We start from the raw sequence: 15,559 nt of genomic DNA, 5'->3' as shown, positions 1-15,559 counted from the left end.
ATAAAGAGCATCACATAATCCCTGATGTAAAGCCAGAGCACGGAGGACTTAGAGGTAGATGTGCAGAGATCCAGTTTTTGTACCTCCAAGGTTAATCATTCAGGTGAGCAGCAGCAGCGGTGGAAAGTACTGACATACTGTACCTGCGGTTGAGCTGTACTTAATATTTGATAATCTTAAAATGTTAATAATTATTAATTATATGAGCTACCTTTTAGTCAGCTATTTTTATTTTGCAGTTTTAGTTACTAGATACTTTTCAGATTAATGCTGTAAAAACATATGGTAAGCTTTTAAAATACAGTAACTTTTTAAAGAGTAAACCAATGCTCCCCATTTCATTACTGCCTTGCAAACTGTCTCAAGAAAGTAGTCTATGTATTGTTAGCAGCTCCACCAAAGAGACATTTCCTCCTCTGACCTTCTTGAATGATTGCTTTTAAATAACTGCTAGGCACCCAAAGAGGTAAAATGATTCAGTATTTTACGAAAAAAGAACATTAGAGAAAATTCCCCAAATTTATTATAGAGGTTCATAGCAGAGCAACATCTTTCCTCTAACAGTAATCATGTCACAGTCCCTTCAATTTATCTTGACACTCACTGGATTAATATAAGAAAATCCTGCTTAATATATCAAACTGCATATGAAACTAACTCAAATCAACTACACAATGCCTACATAGTGAATGCCAATGCCATTAGTGAACCAGTATTAGAGATTTTCAGAAGTCATTCGGGGAGCATGTTCCTATATAACCAGTACTTCTGAGAACATTTTGCTGACCAGACTTTTACTTAAGCAGAATTTGAATTCTTCTAGCACTGAGCAGCAGGAACAAGTGCCATCATAGCCAGCACTGCTGCACATCAGCCTTGATTGATATGAACGTGTGCCAGCTAAAGATGCACTTTAGCTGAAAGGCCACTGTTCGCTTTACAAATAGGCCGCTCAGTGTCCTGCCAAAACAATGAAACCCTGCACCCGGCTAATATCCACTCACTCATTTCGGTGTAATGAAACAGATGGAGCGAGAAGAGACGGCAAATGTGCTATAGATCAGAAAAAGAAGAGGTGATTCTGTTGAGATTGAATAACAGGCCAGCAAGGACGTGCAGGACATCAGTCCTTAAATAGAATGTGTATTACAAGCTTATTGTAGTACTTGACAGGGCCTTCCATGCTGTCTGTGCCAATATGTCTTATTTTAAATGTTTTTTGTAGCATGTCTTACGCCTGCGTACCGACTGCACCCCATTAAATGTTGAGGTGCTTCCAGGGGAATAAAGCGTACACTGCATTTATTACAACGAGACAATACATGAAAAGAAAACAGCGTGGGAGCTGAATTTTCACAAACCGAGCTGCTTCCTAATATCTTGTTCGGCTGAAGGAAAAATACATATCAGATACCTGCAGTGTCAACTAAATGTGAACTAAATAAGCTCAAACCCTGCTCACGTGCTCTGCAAAAGCAGATTGAGGAGTTAAAATCGTGCCTTTCCAAAATGTCATCTTTTCTGGAAGTTAGAAAAATAGCTTTGTTTTTGGCCAGACAAGCACGCATTTTTCAGTTCCTCCGGTGGGTTTTGAAAGGTGCATGTAAGCCCAAGGCTCATAGATCTTTCTCAAGCCACAGAGGACAGTGCAATCCTTCATTTTGAATTAAGACATGTGAACACCACCAAGACTCCAGTTACAGTATGAGGTTTCCTGCCAAGAGCGGCATTAGAATGCACATGGGTCCTGGATAATTCTTGCATTTGATTGGATGCATCTGCCCGCTTACATCTTTGTCTTCCTCTGTACACTCCTGTGAAAAAAACAGCCCGATTTTGTGTTTCTGGAAGAGTTATTTTCCACTTAAACTAAACTGTCCATAACTTACTTACATTTACTTAGGAGTTTGTCAGGAATGAATGTATGCTTATATATCACGGTGGGTGGTACACTGTATGTGAATACTTTGTTTCAGTTAATTCATTCACACAGATTCATCTAATTGGATCTGGAGAATCCCTTACTGTGTACATTTTATTAGCCCCAAAACTCTCAACAAGTGAGAACAGTATCCACATGGGACTGGAATGCAGATTCAGAGTGAAACAGACCTGCTGTGCTGTTAACGGAGTTCAGTTTGATTAAAGCATCGTAACATTTCAACCTCTGTGGGGCACCTTGTGTTTTTAACTGCATCTGAAAAGCTTTGGGCTGTTTTGTGTAGAGAGATTTCCCAATTTTGAGTTTGTAAAAACATGTTTTTCCTTGGTTAGACGGTAACTTAAGTTCACCTTAGCTAATGAATATTATATGACGTGAATGAACTGTAGGTTTTGCTGTTTTAATAATTGCTACCAGAAGACTAACAGTACAGTATACTGTAGTATGAGCTCAAACAACTACTAGCTTAATCGATTTATGACCTGTCACAGACCAAAACAATATATATCTCAATCAAGAAAAGAATAAGCAAATCAAAGATAATCCCTTGCTTATTTGGATGAGTTTGGCATGGAAGAATTTGACTGGCCCTCACATAGTCCTGACCTCAAATCTCATCAAAGACCTTTGGGATGAACTGGAACGGAGATTGCGATCCAGGACTTTTCATCCAACATCAGTACCTGACCTCACTATTGCCCATCAGTACCTGACCTCACTATTGCCCATCAGTACCTGACCTCACTATTGCCCATCAGTACCTGACCTCACTAGAGCTTCCACTCTTGTGGGAAGAGAGCTGTTACAGCTGCAAAGCTGTCTGTGTATTTAGAATGTGGTGTCATTAAAATCCCTGTAGGTCTTATGGTCAGCTGTCCCAATACTTTTGTCCATGTAGTGTTTGTGGAGACCTGAACACTACAAACACATGTGACTGTTGATCATTAGACATGTGTTAGAGCAGCCGCTGCTCCTCTGGGAAAGCTTTCCACAAGATTTTGGATTGTGCAAGTCCTGCCACACCAAGCTCCAAGCACCAAAAAAGTCTTTACGGCACTTGTGTGGTGCGCAGGGACATTGTGATGTTTAAACAAGGAAGGGTCTCTCTCAGTCTGTTGCCACACAGTTTGAAACTCTTCATGCTAAAACATCAGATTTAAGATATCACGTGTAAGATTTACTTGAATTGGAACCAAGAGGCCCAAACGATGAAATACAGCCTCAGACCACAAGTAGGTGGAAAGGAGTGTCTGTTCTGCAGTTACTGTGATGTGTCTGAGTCCTCTGAGTCACACAGCAATGGACACTCACGGCTTTTTAACAGTCAGTCTGTATGTTGATGTCTTGGCTGCATTCATGAATGTTTTAAGCTTTCCAGCTCTCTTAGTTTCATCGATGCATGATGTGGAAAACTTTCTGTTCCTCTGTGTGCATACTGCTTAAAGTTCATCCATGTTTTCTCTTGAGAGTGTTATGGTGTGGGTGGGTGTGAGGAGGTTGTGTGTGTGTGTGTGTGTGTGTGTGTGTGCAACGGTAGCCAAGCTGCTTGTAGAAGATGTTTATCACTGCTTCGCCTCCTTGCTTGCAGATTAGTAACACATGATGGCACCTCATTCAGATAACCTTCTACACTCACACAGCACTGCCACAGAGGTGGAGGAGGCAAGGAGGAGGAGGAGGCGGCATGGGATTCATCTCATGTTAGAGAAAACACTGATAACACAGTGCCCTCTAGTGAAACGTGTCTGCTTTTGTCTCCAGATAGCTGCTGAACAGCTGGTCCATAGTTAAAGGGAGGTTGAAGCCGACACAAGACAGCCGACAAGATTATTTTCTTTCAGTGTCTCAAGAGTATTGTAGTGTATTTTTAAGTTTGTGTCGGTTACCATGCAAGATATTTCAATGCAGCTTCAAAACTAACTTAGTCAAGTGCCAATCTGTATTTGAAAATCAGTTAATTGTGAAAAAAGAAAATCTATAATGCCTCAAGACAGATAAATCTCAATCATGTCCCTTATGTCGTAAATAATCAAGTTTAAATACAGGACTTCTGGCTGAAAAATATGCAAAATAAAATATACAAAGTTTCAATTCTGTTCACCTTCATTTTTATAGACAAATTACAGTGAACACAGTATTACACAGTGTTGGTCTGATGAACTGAACTGTTTTCCCTTCTTCAGGACTCTGAGAAACCCAGTCCACCCCAGAAACCCTTGCCTGCAGACCCATTAGGGAGGAGCTCTCGGCTGGGTCAAAGTGCCACGGCAGCGGGGGTTCACATGACCGGAAATGGACCCCTCCCCATCCCCATTCCCACTGTGCCCAGGCCTCCACCCACCATCCCTTTACCCAGCAGGTCAGTGATAATCTGACAGGAATCACATGTCTGTATAGTCCCTTTTCAGATATTTTACACACGACAAGACCTTTACACATCGCTTGCCGTGTTTTCTGTTCTGTCACCGGTCGATTTGGAGTTTCTTTTCTGCTGAATCCTTTATTAATCATTGCGAGCCTGAGACTTGCCTCCTCTTCTCACTAGTGAATCTCCTGATTCATTTCCTCATCAGTTTTTTTTCTTTCACTTTGGAAATGGTGATGACTGTGATTGTATGATTTATTGACTTTTCAATGTGACTTTTCAAAGTGTCAAAGCGGCTCACGTTCTCGTTCAGAAAAGACCTCATGTCAAATTAAAGTCTGACGGTGGATATTTTGCCTCAGTTTACACTCCATCATATAACGCATTTAATGTGCCTTGTTTATGTTTCAGACCTGCGCCGATGTTGCCCTACAGGCCACCAAAGACTCATAAGGATTGCTGAGCTCCGGAAGTCATGGACGAGTAAGACCTCCTGCCCCACGGAGACTTTGTTGATTTGCACTAATTGCTGAGACTCTGTCAGACCTTTTGGACACTTGGAAGTATCACAGAGTTTCTGGTGAAAGGGGGCTAACATCACACCTCAGTGCTACGCCTCTTAAAGGTGCTTTGTTGTCCTCGCTCAGGTACCAATGAACTATTTATCTATTTAAATATTTAACTTGGACAGTACCAGTTTGTGCACAAAACACTCTGACAGAGAGTGTTTTTGCCCTTGGAAAAGTTTAGGAAAGAAGAAAACGTGGTTTAATTTAGAAAATTTCTTTTGCATTCTTTGGTGATTTTTATACTTTTTTCTCAAATGAAATGCTGAAATATTATGATGTTTTTATAACAAGTGACGTTGCTTGAAAAATTGAAGCAAGAGAAAAAAAAACATTTGTTTTGGGACTGAAATGAAGATAAAGGGAAATGGAGCACAACTCAGCAAGTTGTCAGCGTAGCTTGTGGGCCATAGAGCAATGTTATTTATTCAGTGTTCATATTTTTATGATGTATTGAATACCAAATACATCTTTTCTATTCATGTCGACACGGTGCTACAAAGTAGATATGAATTGAATGGTTTTTGCTTCTTTTTTTTCTTTTTTTAAACAAAGTACACGTATTCATTTTAAAGCCTGAGAATACTCTTCTTTTTATGGGATTATTCTGATCCGCTCATTTTACAATCTCACAGTCAGGCTCTTTTATTCCCTTATAAGTTCACTTTTCTTTATACAAACAGGAAAAGTACTTTTCACACTTTTCAGGTTGGCTCTGACACACTTGGGCGCCCAACATGTTCTTTCTGATACTGGCAGACGCTGCAGAGTCTCAACAGATTTGACAGACTGATTGTGTTCCAGAGAATTACACCAACACCAAATAATTCAGCATTAGCTCTGGTGTTTGTATGTTTAACATTTACGCTCACTTTGTCCTTGAACGTATGAGCCAAGAGGAATGACTTCAGCGCTGTGAGCTTTCCAGTCTCCTCCTCGACTGTTTCCAACAAGATGTTTTACTGTATCTGTGTCTGTCTTTTTTTTTTGCCTTCGAAACATTCCATTTGAATTTCGTATTGTGTTATTCTTGAACGTCTTGAGGTCGCTCATTCATCCACAGCATCATTTATTAGATTCAGAGCCTGGCGTTGCACTTTTGGTTGGCCAGTTTCCTCGATGTTGTTTGTTGTTGACTTGCTGTTTTACAAGGAGGGATTCAAACTTAACAGCACAGTTCTTGTTCCTGTGTCAGTGTTCCCCTTGGATAACGCTTTTTATATTTGCAGTGTATCCAAAAGCAGTGGCTCGTCTTCTCACCTCTGCAGAATGATTGAAGTTCGTAAAACCCTGCATTTATGCATTGCATTTGTGTACAAACACGTGCAAGAAATGCTTTTTCCTGTTTTTGGAAGTGCTCAGATGTGCTGGACAGTCAGAGTAACTGCTCCACATGGGAAAATATCTGTCAGTGCTGTGTCACTTAGTCGTTAAATGTTTATGCCATTTGTAAATCCTAAATGTAATGTGTTTATTTGCATAGCAGTGACATGTTTAAAAGCCATCGTAAAGTGTAAATATTGTATGTCAGTTGCCATTTCTCTTTTTTCTCTTCCATTTTTGTTCCTTTTTGACAAGCACAGTGGTAGAAGAACCCACTATGAGGCCGTGCCCCTTTTACTCTGAGGGGTGAAAATAGGATTTGAAAGACGACCTGTAACCCGTAGGCCAGATACAAATGTTTGAAGGTAACATTTAAATGGAGAGATTTTATTGCTGAAACAAGAGCCAAATAAAAGTTCCCTATGACTGTTTACAAAAAGTTGTTTTAATTTCATTCTCGCTGTGATTTTTGAAAGTAACTTCAAAAATGGAGAAAAGAAAACCACAAGTGGCTTTAAAGCAAGAATACAAATGTTCATTTGATAAATATGAAAAACAGCCAACACTTTTTTTTTTCTGCCCCCCCTTGGCTTCTGAGAGGATGAGTGTGCCTTAAGAAGTCACCAAAAAAGGGACTCCAGTCCTTTTCAATATTTACTATTTTGGGAAAAAAGGCTTAATCATCCTATAATCATCACACTGCATAAGGACAACTAGCAACACATGATACTTCAAAATGTGATGAATATGCAACATGAAAAAACAATATAACTCAAGATGCTTTGCTAATCCTTTCCTCTAATAAGCAAGCATCCGATAAGCAGCTGTTCTCAGTGTCTGAAAACAGCACAGTAAATCTGTACAGAAACACACTCCAGGTACGTGTGCCATTTTCCAAAAGGGTGTCTAATCACCAACCTGTGAGCTCCTTCTTCACAAGAGTGTCTGCTCTGCAGCAGCTTATCTTGGTTGTTCAACACTGCCACCTGCCAGACAAAACTGGTCATTACAAAAACCCAGCACTCCTTCCCTCACTGAAGTTGCCTTCCTGAGTCCTGAGAAGATTCAGCTCCCACCAAAGCATGTCAACTTAGATCCATTACTGGGAAAGAATACAGAGACTGGAAAGTTCTTGACTTCTAAACAGTCCTTCAAGTGAACAACATATTATATAACCATAAGAAAATAATATGATCCACATCAGTGTCTGTTATTTACCAAGAAAAATCCGAACTAATTTTGCTTTATTTTTTTTTTGCAATAGGAAGTAGCATCATAGCATAGCGATAGCATCATTTTAAGTTGAGGAGTTGTAGTTTTCATGTGTGACAATGAATGTGAGGTAGTGAAAAACGGTAACCTCAGATAGCTTTCATTTATATAAAACATGGTTGAACAGAACACAGTAACTGTGTTTTTCAGGTTTAACTAAACCGGAGAAAGAGGCCATAACAGTAATAATAATAATAATGAGTAATAATAATGATTGTTTCTTTTGGGGGGAGGTTTGTTTTGTTTTTTAATTTGATTCTACAGTTGAAAATCTGTAGACTTTCGTACGAGCTCTGGAGGCTCACATGTTGTGCTGACGTCTTTTTGCTTTTTGCAGGTCTGCGTTATTTAGGCCCGTTATTTAGGTTCTTGGATTGAGAAATAAGTGGTTTTGGCAACTGCTGAGATAATCAACTTAATTACTAAATTAAACCACAGTTGATAAAAAAAAAAATGCATTAACACACTTTGCACTGCCTTTGAGTGTGAGCCAGTTCTCATTGTAAACACCAGCCCCCTCTGAGTGTCTGCCCCCATCTATCTCTGTTCTCACAACAGCGTGTGTGCGTGTGTGTGTGTGTGTGTCATCTGTTGATGACCGCGCTTCTATGGGATTAGTGGCCACATGACAACACTGGGCTGACCGCCTATTGAGCCTTTCATTTGGCTTCACTTGCAGAGGCAGTCTGTGTGCTGGCCAACAGTTTACTGAGAGCTGGAGGTTTCCAAACTTCACTTCTGTGGATCTGTGAATGAAGTCTACATCGGACAGAGTGGGAGCTCACTTGTGATGGCGCAGGACATTACCAGTTTAACTGGAGAGGACTGTTTTGAGGGGAAATCATCCTGTTGTTCAGACACGGATGCTTTGAGTCAAGGAGACAAAGAATATGATGACATTTTGGAGCTTAATCAGTTCGATGGCTTGCCTTATTCCTCCAGGTTTTACAAACTGCTGAGAGAAAGGAAAGAGCTGCCAGTGTGGAAAGCAAAGTGTGATTTCATGGACACTTTGGCTAAAGGACAGTTTGTCAGTGTCAGTGGCTCTGCTAAAACTGGGAGGAGTTCTCAAGTAAGTGCTTGGGGTGCTTTTGATTGCATTGCTGTGGAAAATATTGCACATTTCGTTCATGCAACAGCAGATTCAGCTTTGTTAGAGGAGATACAAAATTCAAACCCTCTTACTGTTAGGTTATAGGGGGGGAGGCATCTGCGGTGTAAATAACTTATCTCTCTCTTACTTTAAAACAGATTCCCCAGTGGTGTGCTGAATTCTGCCTGTCAGTCCAGTTCCAGCATGGCGCAGTGGTTTGTACCCAGATCCACCCACAGCAGGCAGTGGATCTCGCCCTAAGAGTGGCAGATGAGATGGATGTCAACATTGGCCACGAAGTCGGGTACAGCATCCCTTTGGAAACATGTTGCACGAATGACACAGTCCTCAGGTGCGGTAAAGCGCTGCTTCCTAATTTCAAACACAGATGTATCCAGTGTTTCTTTATTTGATTCTTTCTCTCCTCTTGCTGGGTTACAATAAAGCATGCCCCTGACACACACGGCTAAATCGGCCGGCCTTTTCTTATTCTCAAGAGAGAAGTGAACAAAAGGCTTGAGGGGGACTCTTTTCAGGGGCTCCTCCACAGCTGCCCGGCTCCCTGTCTGCCCATATGTCACACTCCCTCATGTGGGTCCCTCATAAGTCAGCTGGGGAACAAAGGAGCTCAGCACATTGAAGGGAGGGAGATAAGATAAACAGGCAGCCGGCAAGTACGAAAGGATCCACTCCCCAGACTAATTATCAGAGTAAATTACACTAATGGGGGCAAAGCTGATGTGTAGACAAAGTGCCTTTCATTAAGATGCCATTCTGAAATATGTTGAATGGATTTCCTGAATATATTGTTCCACTCTTTCAGACTTACAATGAAAGAATCTATTATGAATTTGAATACAGCGTCAAGTGTGTCCATGCCCATGTGTGCTCCCTTCCTCCCACCCTCCACAGGTACTGCACAGATGACATGCTCCTGAGAGAGATGATGTCAGACCCTTTGCTCGAGCGCTACGGGGTTGTAGTCGTGGACCAGGCCCATCAGAGGACCGTAGCCACTGATGTCCTCCAGGGTCTGCTGAAGGACATCACCCTGCAGAGGCCAGAGCTCCGCGTGGTCCTCTTAGCCGCTGCTGAGCCCGAACCCAAGCAGCTGGTCCACTTCACTGGGTCAGCGGTGCCTCTGATTCGCCTGGAGAGCCCAGGTGCTGGGGAAGTGGTGTACAGCAGCACAGGTGACAGCTACTTCTGCTCTGCGCTCCGTCTGGTGCTGGAGATCCACCGCTCTGAAGAGGAAGGAGATGTGGTTGTGTTTCTGGTGACGACGCAGGTAAAAAGCAGCACCGTATGGTTGATGGAATGAGCAGTCTGAGTATGTCTTCACCTGAGTTTCTTCTTTTGTTTCCTCTTTACCAGGAGATAAATCTGGCACATGACATCCTGTGTCATGAGGGGCACAGCTTACCCCCTCATCTGGGTGAGCTCCTACCTGTTGCTGTGCATCCCGGCCAACCTGGGAATCTACCAATCCTGGGTGAGACGGAGGCAGGCCGGACCCGAAGAGTTTTCCTCACATCCAGCCCAAATGAGGATTTCTTCTGGGCCATTAGCTCGATCGGCTTTGTCATTGATGCTGGGCTAGAGAAAAGATATGTAAGTTAGTCCTTTTAAAGGGATTATAAGAACCTCATAGACTTTTGAAGGTTGACTTCCAAGGTTATAAATCACGTTGTTGCAGACACAGAAACCCACCAGAAGTGGGCATGGAAGTCACGTTGCATTTGTGTGAAGGTTTCATTATCAACAAAATCCAGTAATAATAAAAGTGATTTTCTTATGCTGATGAATTCATATGTAATATGTGGCATTTTAATTTAGCTACTCGACATAGAGCTAATTGTCATCTTTATATACTGTTGGGTGTGTTAATCATCACATATTCAACCACTTGTGTATAATCAAGGTCAACAAACTGTGATGCTGTTACAGGTTTATAACCCTAGGATCAGAACAAACTCAGTCATTATTCAGCCAATCAGCAAAAGTCAAGCCAAGAGTCGCAAACAGCTGGTGGGTCCGACAGGTGAGGAGTTAACTGTTATAATGTTTGATGCCAGTTTCCTGCAGCTGTCCTGTCTAACGATGATCTCTCCATCCTGTAGGCAGGTGTTTTTGTCTGTACCCAGAGAACAGACAGCTCCCCGTGGAGACTCGCCCACATATCGTGGAGTCTGACATCACTTCCACTGTGCTCTTCTTGAAGAGGATGGAGATCGCCGGCCTACGCAACTGTGACTTCATCGACAGGCCAGGTGAGGGTCATAAAATAAAGTATATGGTAGTTTGTTTTGTTTCCCAAGTTTTGCATGTCCTCAATGATAATCAGATATATTTTGGGTTCAGTCAGTCCGTTCCATTTTGTTCCAACAGACTGGAACTTTTTTTTTTATTAGAGGGCAGTGAGCCGTGCCTCAGCTGAACCGACAGCTCCTGTTCTGCAAGCCTCCTTTCAGAGCTGACCTGCTTCCATGTGCTTTTGTTTCCCCGGATTTATTCACCCCCACACACCCAAACACACACTCAGCCTCCCATTTGTTGATTAGAGCATAAATGTAGGATTGGTGTGTGGGGGGAGTCCATGTCTCTTTGTTTCACTGTGATGTTTGTTGCAGAAACAGAATAGAAAATCTAATTTGTACCATGAAGGACTTTTTAATTTTACATAGTGCTGCATGACAGATGTTGCTGAGGTTTACAAAATCCTAATCTTTTGCTGGCTTTTTACTCTGAGCGTGCCCCCCAGGGTGCCAGTATGGGGATTGTCCCAGTGGGCCACCACTTAGGATTACTGTTTAGACAGCATGAAAACTGAAAAATAATCCGTAACAGTTTTAGTTTTAGAGTATATTTACATGTAATTAATGATCTCCTAGTTTAATAAAGATTATGTACTTCCATCATTGAGGGATTTGGTTCCATTTTCACCCATTTTCTAACCAAAAAGTGAAAAATATTGTTTGATGCATATACCTCCCTAACCCAGACCCTGGAGGCCTGATGCAGGCTTTGGAGGAGCTGGACTACCTGGCAGCTCTGGATAATGATGGTAACCTGTCCGAGATGGGCATCATCATGTCTGAGTTCCCCTTGGAGCCCCAAATGGCCAAGACTCTGCTCGCCTCCTGTGAGTTCGACTGCGTCAGCGAGGTGGTCGTCATTGCCGCCATGCTAACAGGTAACACGAGCCTTTCTGGCATTTATGTAAATATTCAAAGACAAAACCATATTTTGAGTTATTTATCTTATCAGGTAACCAGTGAGTTGGAGACATCACATTTGTCTTGTGGATTGTTTTTAGCACCAACTTGCTTCGTGATCCCTTCTGCGGACCTGAAACCAGAGGCAACCCAGTGCCACATGAAGTTCCAGCACCCAGAGGGAGACCACTTCACTCTTATCAATATCTACAAGGCCTTTAAACAGTGCCAGCAGGACCCATGTGAGTTTACAGAGCATCACCTATGAAATGCATTTGTGTTAATCATAATAAGTATAATCAAGAGAATTACGATAAATAAAAAATAAATCAAAAAAACACTTCCTGATGTTTTTGTCTGAGAAAAAAACTAAAACAATACTAATTTTATCACATTTACAAATATTGACTCTTGATGATTACCACTATCTCTACAATACTTGTTATGTCTTTCTATAATCCTGTCTCTGGCTCTGTCCTCTGCCTTGTTAGACTGTAATGTGGAAAAGTGGTGTCAGGGTTTCTACCTGAACCATGCTGCTCTGCTCATGGCTGACGCTCTTCATGCTGAGCTCATTGACACTCTGAAGAGGATCGAGCTGCCCGTCTCAGCGCCCGCCTTCGGCTCCCGAAGCAACACCCTCAGCATTAAGAGAGCCCTGCTGGCGGGTTTCTTCATGCAGGTGGGATAACACAACCAACTTTATTATGGCGCTCAGTAACAACACAACAAAATTATTTATCAGTAACATTTCTGGTTACATCAAACACCCACGTCCTCCTGATGACTCTTAAAGGCCATTAAACTCCGCTGAGTGGAACTAATGCAGCAAGTAGAGTGTGCTTTAATCATATCTAATTATACTGTGATTTTAGTTTCCACAATTAATCTCACAATATGAGCTCATTGACATGTTTATGTATATCTGTTCATTTAGAATGTACGCGACAATTAAAATTGACAAACATACTGAACATAATGATTATGATTTAGGCATATCGGTGGTGTAGTGCACTGAATTGAACCGATTTTTATTCTACAACTAATAGTTCAATGATTTTCAGATCTCAGACTTCAGTTGATATTTTAAGTGCTGTCAGTGCTAACCAACTGACACTTTGTACCCTCTCAGGTCTCAGGTCTTCTGCTCTGAACAAGATGAAAAAAAAATCTTCAGTTCTTCTAAGGTCCACATCTGACATCATCTTTTTTCAGGACTTCCACTTTGCCTGACACTTCAGCTTACTTTTCAACTCCTTTCAATGCTTGAACTGTGAATCCTCACCTCTTTTCATCCCTTTGACTTCAACTTCAGTCAGTGCTTACTTCGTCTTCTCTCAGCACTTCCATTTTCACTGCAATTTCAACTTCTCTCAGTTTCAAAAACTGTTTAGGATTTCAACTATTTGAGATGTTTTAACTTCACATTTTCAGCAGCAAGCGCAAGGACATTTTCATCAGATGACATAGCTTTTTCATTTTTGTCATGCGGTTTTTATTTTATTGTCAAAATCAAAAATACAACCTTTTTGTATTATGATGGTCCCTTCCTCCTTGCTTATTTTTAAAAAGCTCTCTTGGGTATTGACTTCAGTCTCGGTGTTGAAATCCATCTGACTGTGGCTGTGATTCCTCTCAGGTGGCACGGGATGTGGATGAATCAGGGAACTACTTCATTCTTACCCATAAGCATGTGGCACAGATCCATCCTCTGTCAGGCTACGGAGCCAAAAGCCCCAAGCTGGGCCCGCCTGAGTGGGTGCTGTTTCACAAGCACTCCTTCTCCGAGGACAACTGCCTCCGCACTGTAACCCACGTAACACCGGAGCAGTAAGTCTCAGCCATGTTTTGTTATTTATATGTTTTCATTTGTGCACTTCTTTTGCATTCACATAACTGATCATACACTTTATGGACAGTACTGGAACACCAGACCCTCCCCACCAACAAGGACTTTAATGGCACTGTATTCTAAATACATAGACAGCTTCCACTCTTCTGGGAAGGAGAGTGTTTCTGTGGGAATTTTTGCCCATTCATGCAGCAGAGCATTTTTGAGGTTAGGAACTGATGTTGGACACAAAGGCCTGGCTGTTCCAGTTCATCCCAAAGGTGTTTGATGGGGTTGAGGTCAGGTCTCTGTTTGGCCAGTCAAGTTCTTCCACACCAAACTCATCCAACCATGTCTTTATGGACAATGTTGGACTCTGTTGCCACAGAGTTGTCCAACATTGTCCAAAATGTCTCGGTATGCTGAGGCATTAAGATTTCCCTTAAGGGGCTGAGCCCAACCCCTGAAAAACATCTCCGTCCCATACTCCGTACTTTTGTCTACATAGTGTATACACGCAGCCTTGTTAATTCAACTGCAGGTGGTTGTTGTGTCAGAAGAACACAGTAGATCACCCTCATATCTTCACATGAAGCAGCTCAAGAGTAATCAGACAGACACATTCCCTTTCCCCTTTGGGCCAGAAGTAAAGCCTCAGTTCAGCAGAGACTAGTCATGCTGGTCGTGAGGGGAGGTATCATAATCCTGTTCCCAAGTATCAGCTGGTTGAAGAGGGGATTATGAATTGCACCAATCCCTGTGAATGTGGAGCTGGAGCTTAATGGACGGAGAGCAGAAGAGCTCTGCAGCCTTTGTCATGCTCTCTTACGTTCCACATCCTGAAATGTGTGACTCCTTTTACTGCAATTCAAATAATGTGAGGGGCAGATACTGCAAGTGTCTGCAAGTGCTGCAAATCTTTCCATTCAAATCCAAGCCCAAATTGAAAACAAGTTTGCAAGTAAAAATTAAATTTGTACCACTTATCTTTAAACACAAATTACCTTGTTTTTTTTTCTATTTCACTTACTTTCAGTGTGCTTTTCACTAACTAAGCTGTCTTGTCCCCTGCCAGGTACCTTCAGATGGCACCACAGTATTTTTTCTACAATCTACCAGCTAGTGACAGCAAAGACATCCTTCAAAATATTTTGAATCATGGAACTTCTCCATACCAAGAGGAGAAACCTCCCATCTCCCAAGGGGAGTCCCTGGAGGACCAGACTTACGACCGCTGTGTCATACAGTGAATCACTGACTGACCCAGTAGGACTTGCACTATATTGCACAGAAGAACATTTTGTGAATAGCTGTAGCTGATCATAAGATATAATTTTCTTTCATCTGAGCCTCATTTGTGTTACTATCACATCCTGTGTTTATCTTTGCATAGCTGATTTTTGGTGTGTGATTACATTTAATCCTCCTATTCAACAAAAAAATGGTTATTAAGTTGTTCAGAGTAATTTTCTTATACTTGTTTCATTTATCCCAGTGCGGTTAATAATTTAGTTGTTCTGCTCCTGCTGAGCATTTTTAGTTAAAGTGGGTCTCCACATCAGGCTCCTCTTTTTCACATCTTACGTGGTGGTGACAGTCACTGTCAGTCACCCACAGCACCGGGGCTCCAGCCTGATTAATGAGGTGCAGGGGCAGTTTGGGCCTGCCTGCGGCTCCATCTGGCATGCAGTTCAGAAACAGTGAGGTGACCCAGTTCACTGACAGGAGTGGGCAACATGGCCCTAAAATCCATCCATCCATTTTCTATACCGCTTATCCGTCAGGGTCGCGGGGGAGCTGGAGCCTATCCCAGCTGACTACGGGCGAGAGGCGTGGTACACCCTGGACTGGTCGCCAGTCAATCGCAGGGCCAACACACAAAGACAGACAACCACACACTCTCACACTCACACCTATGGGACAATTTAGAGTAGCCAATTAACCTAATGTGC

The 15,559-nt window shown here is 42.1% G+C and overlaps 2 protein-coding genes across 4 annotated transcripts in view; both read left to right on the top strand.

The window, feature by feature from the left end:
- adam12b (ADAM metallopeptidase domain 12b) overlaps positions 1 to 6,629 on the top strand; it is a 73,047-nt gene extending 66,418 nt beyond the window's left edge. For all 3 annotated transcript variants that reach the window (XM_046402003.1, XM_046402004.1, XM_046402005.1), the window contains 2 exons: positions 4,126 to 4,301; positions 4,719 to 6,629. In XM_046402003.1, coding sequence (XP_046257959.1) covers positions 4,126 to 4,301; positions 4,719 to 4,770 — 228 coding nt within the window. In that variant the 3' untranslated portion in view covers positions 4,771 to 6,629. The remainder of the gene's footprint in view (positions 1 to 4,125; positions 4,302 to 4,718) is intronic.
- Positions 6,630 to 8,129: 1,500 nt separating this feature from the next.
- On the top strand, positions 8,130 to 15,425 carry dhx32b (DEAH (Asp-Glu-Ala-His) box polypeptide 32b). Its single transcript, XM_046402978.1, has 11 exons — positions 8,130 to 8,540; positions 8,720 to 8,913; positions 9,474 to 9,849; positions 9,936 to 10,172; positions 10,509 to 10,602; positions 10,682 to 10,831; positions 11,563 to 11,754; positions 11,878 to 12,018; positions 12,268 to 12,458; positions 13,416 to 13,606; positions 14,683 to 15,425. The coding sequence occupies exons 1-11, from the start codon at positions 8,259 to 8,261 to the stop codon at positions 14,855 to 14,857; spliced, it is 2,223 nt and encodes a 740-aa protein (XP_046258934.1). The 5' UTR covers positions 8,130 to 8,258; the 3' UTR covers positions 14,858 to 15,425.
- Positions 15,426 to 15,559: the final 134 nt, after the last annotated feature.

This window comes from Scatophagus argus, chromosome 10, assembly GCF_020382885.2.
Source record: "Scatophagus argus isolate fScaArg1 chromosome 10, fScaArg1.pri, whole genome shotgun sequence".
NCBI lineage: Eukaryota > Metazoa > Chordata > Actinopteri > Scatophagidae > Scatophagus > Scatophagus argus.
The sequence above is the reverse complement of the archived record's forward strand: the minus strand, read 5'-3'. Positions and strand labels throughout refer to the sequence as shown.

Bases quoted from the DNA above. Each gene is read 5' to 3' on its own strand.
- dhx32b (XM_046402978.1), top strand. From the start codon at position 8,259: ATGGCGCAGGACATTACCAGTTTAACTGGAGAGGACTGTTTTGAGGGG. The intron at 9,850-9,935 runs GTAAAAAGCAGC...CCTCTTTACCAG, and splicing joins TGTTTCTGGTGACGACGCAG to GAGATAAATCTGGCACATGA. The intron at 10,603-10,681 runs GTGAGGAGTTAA...TCCATCCTGTAG, and splicing joins ACAGCTGGTGGGTCCGACAG to GCAGGTGTTTTTGTCTGTAC.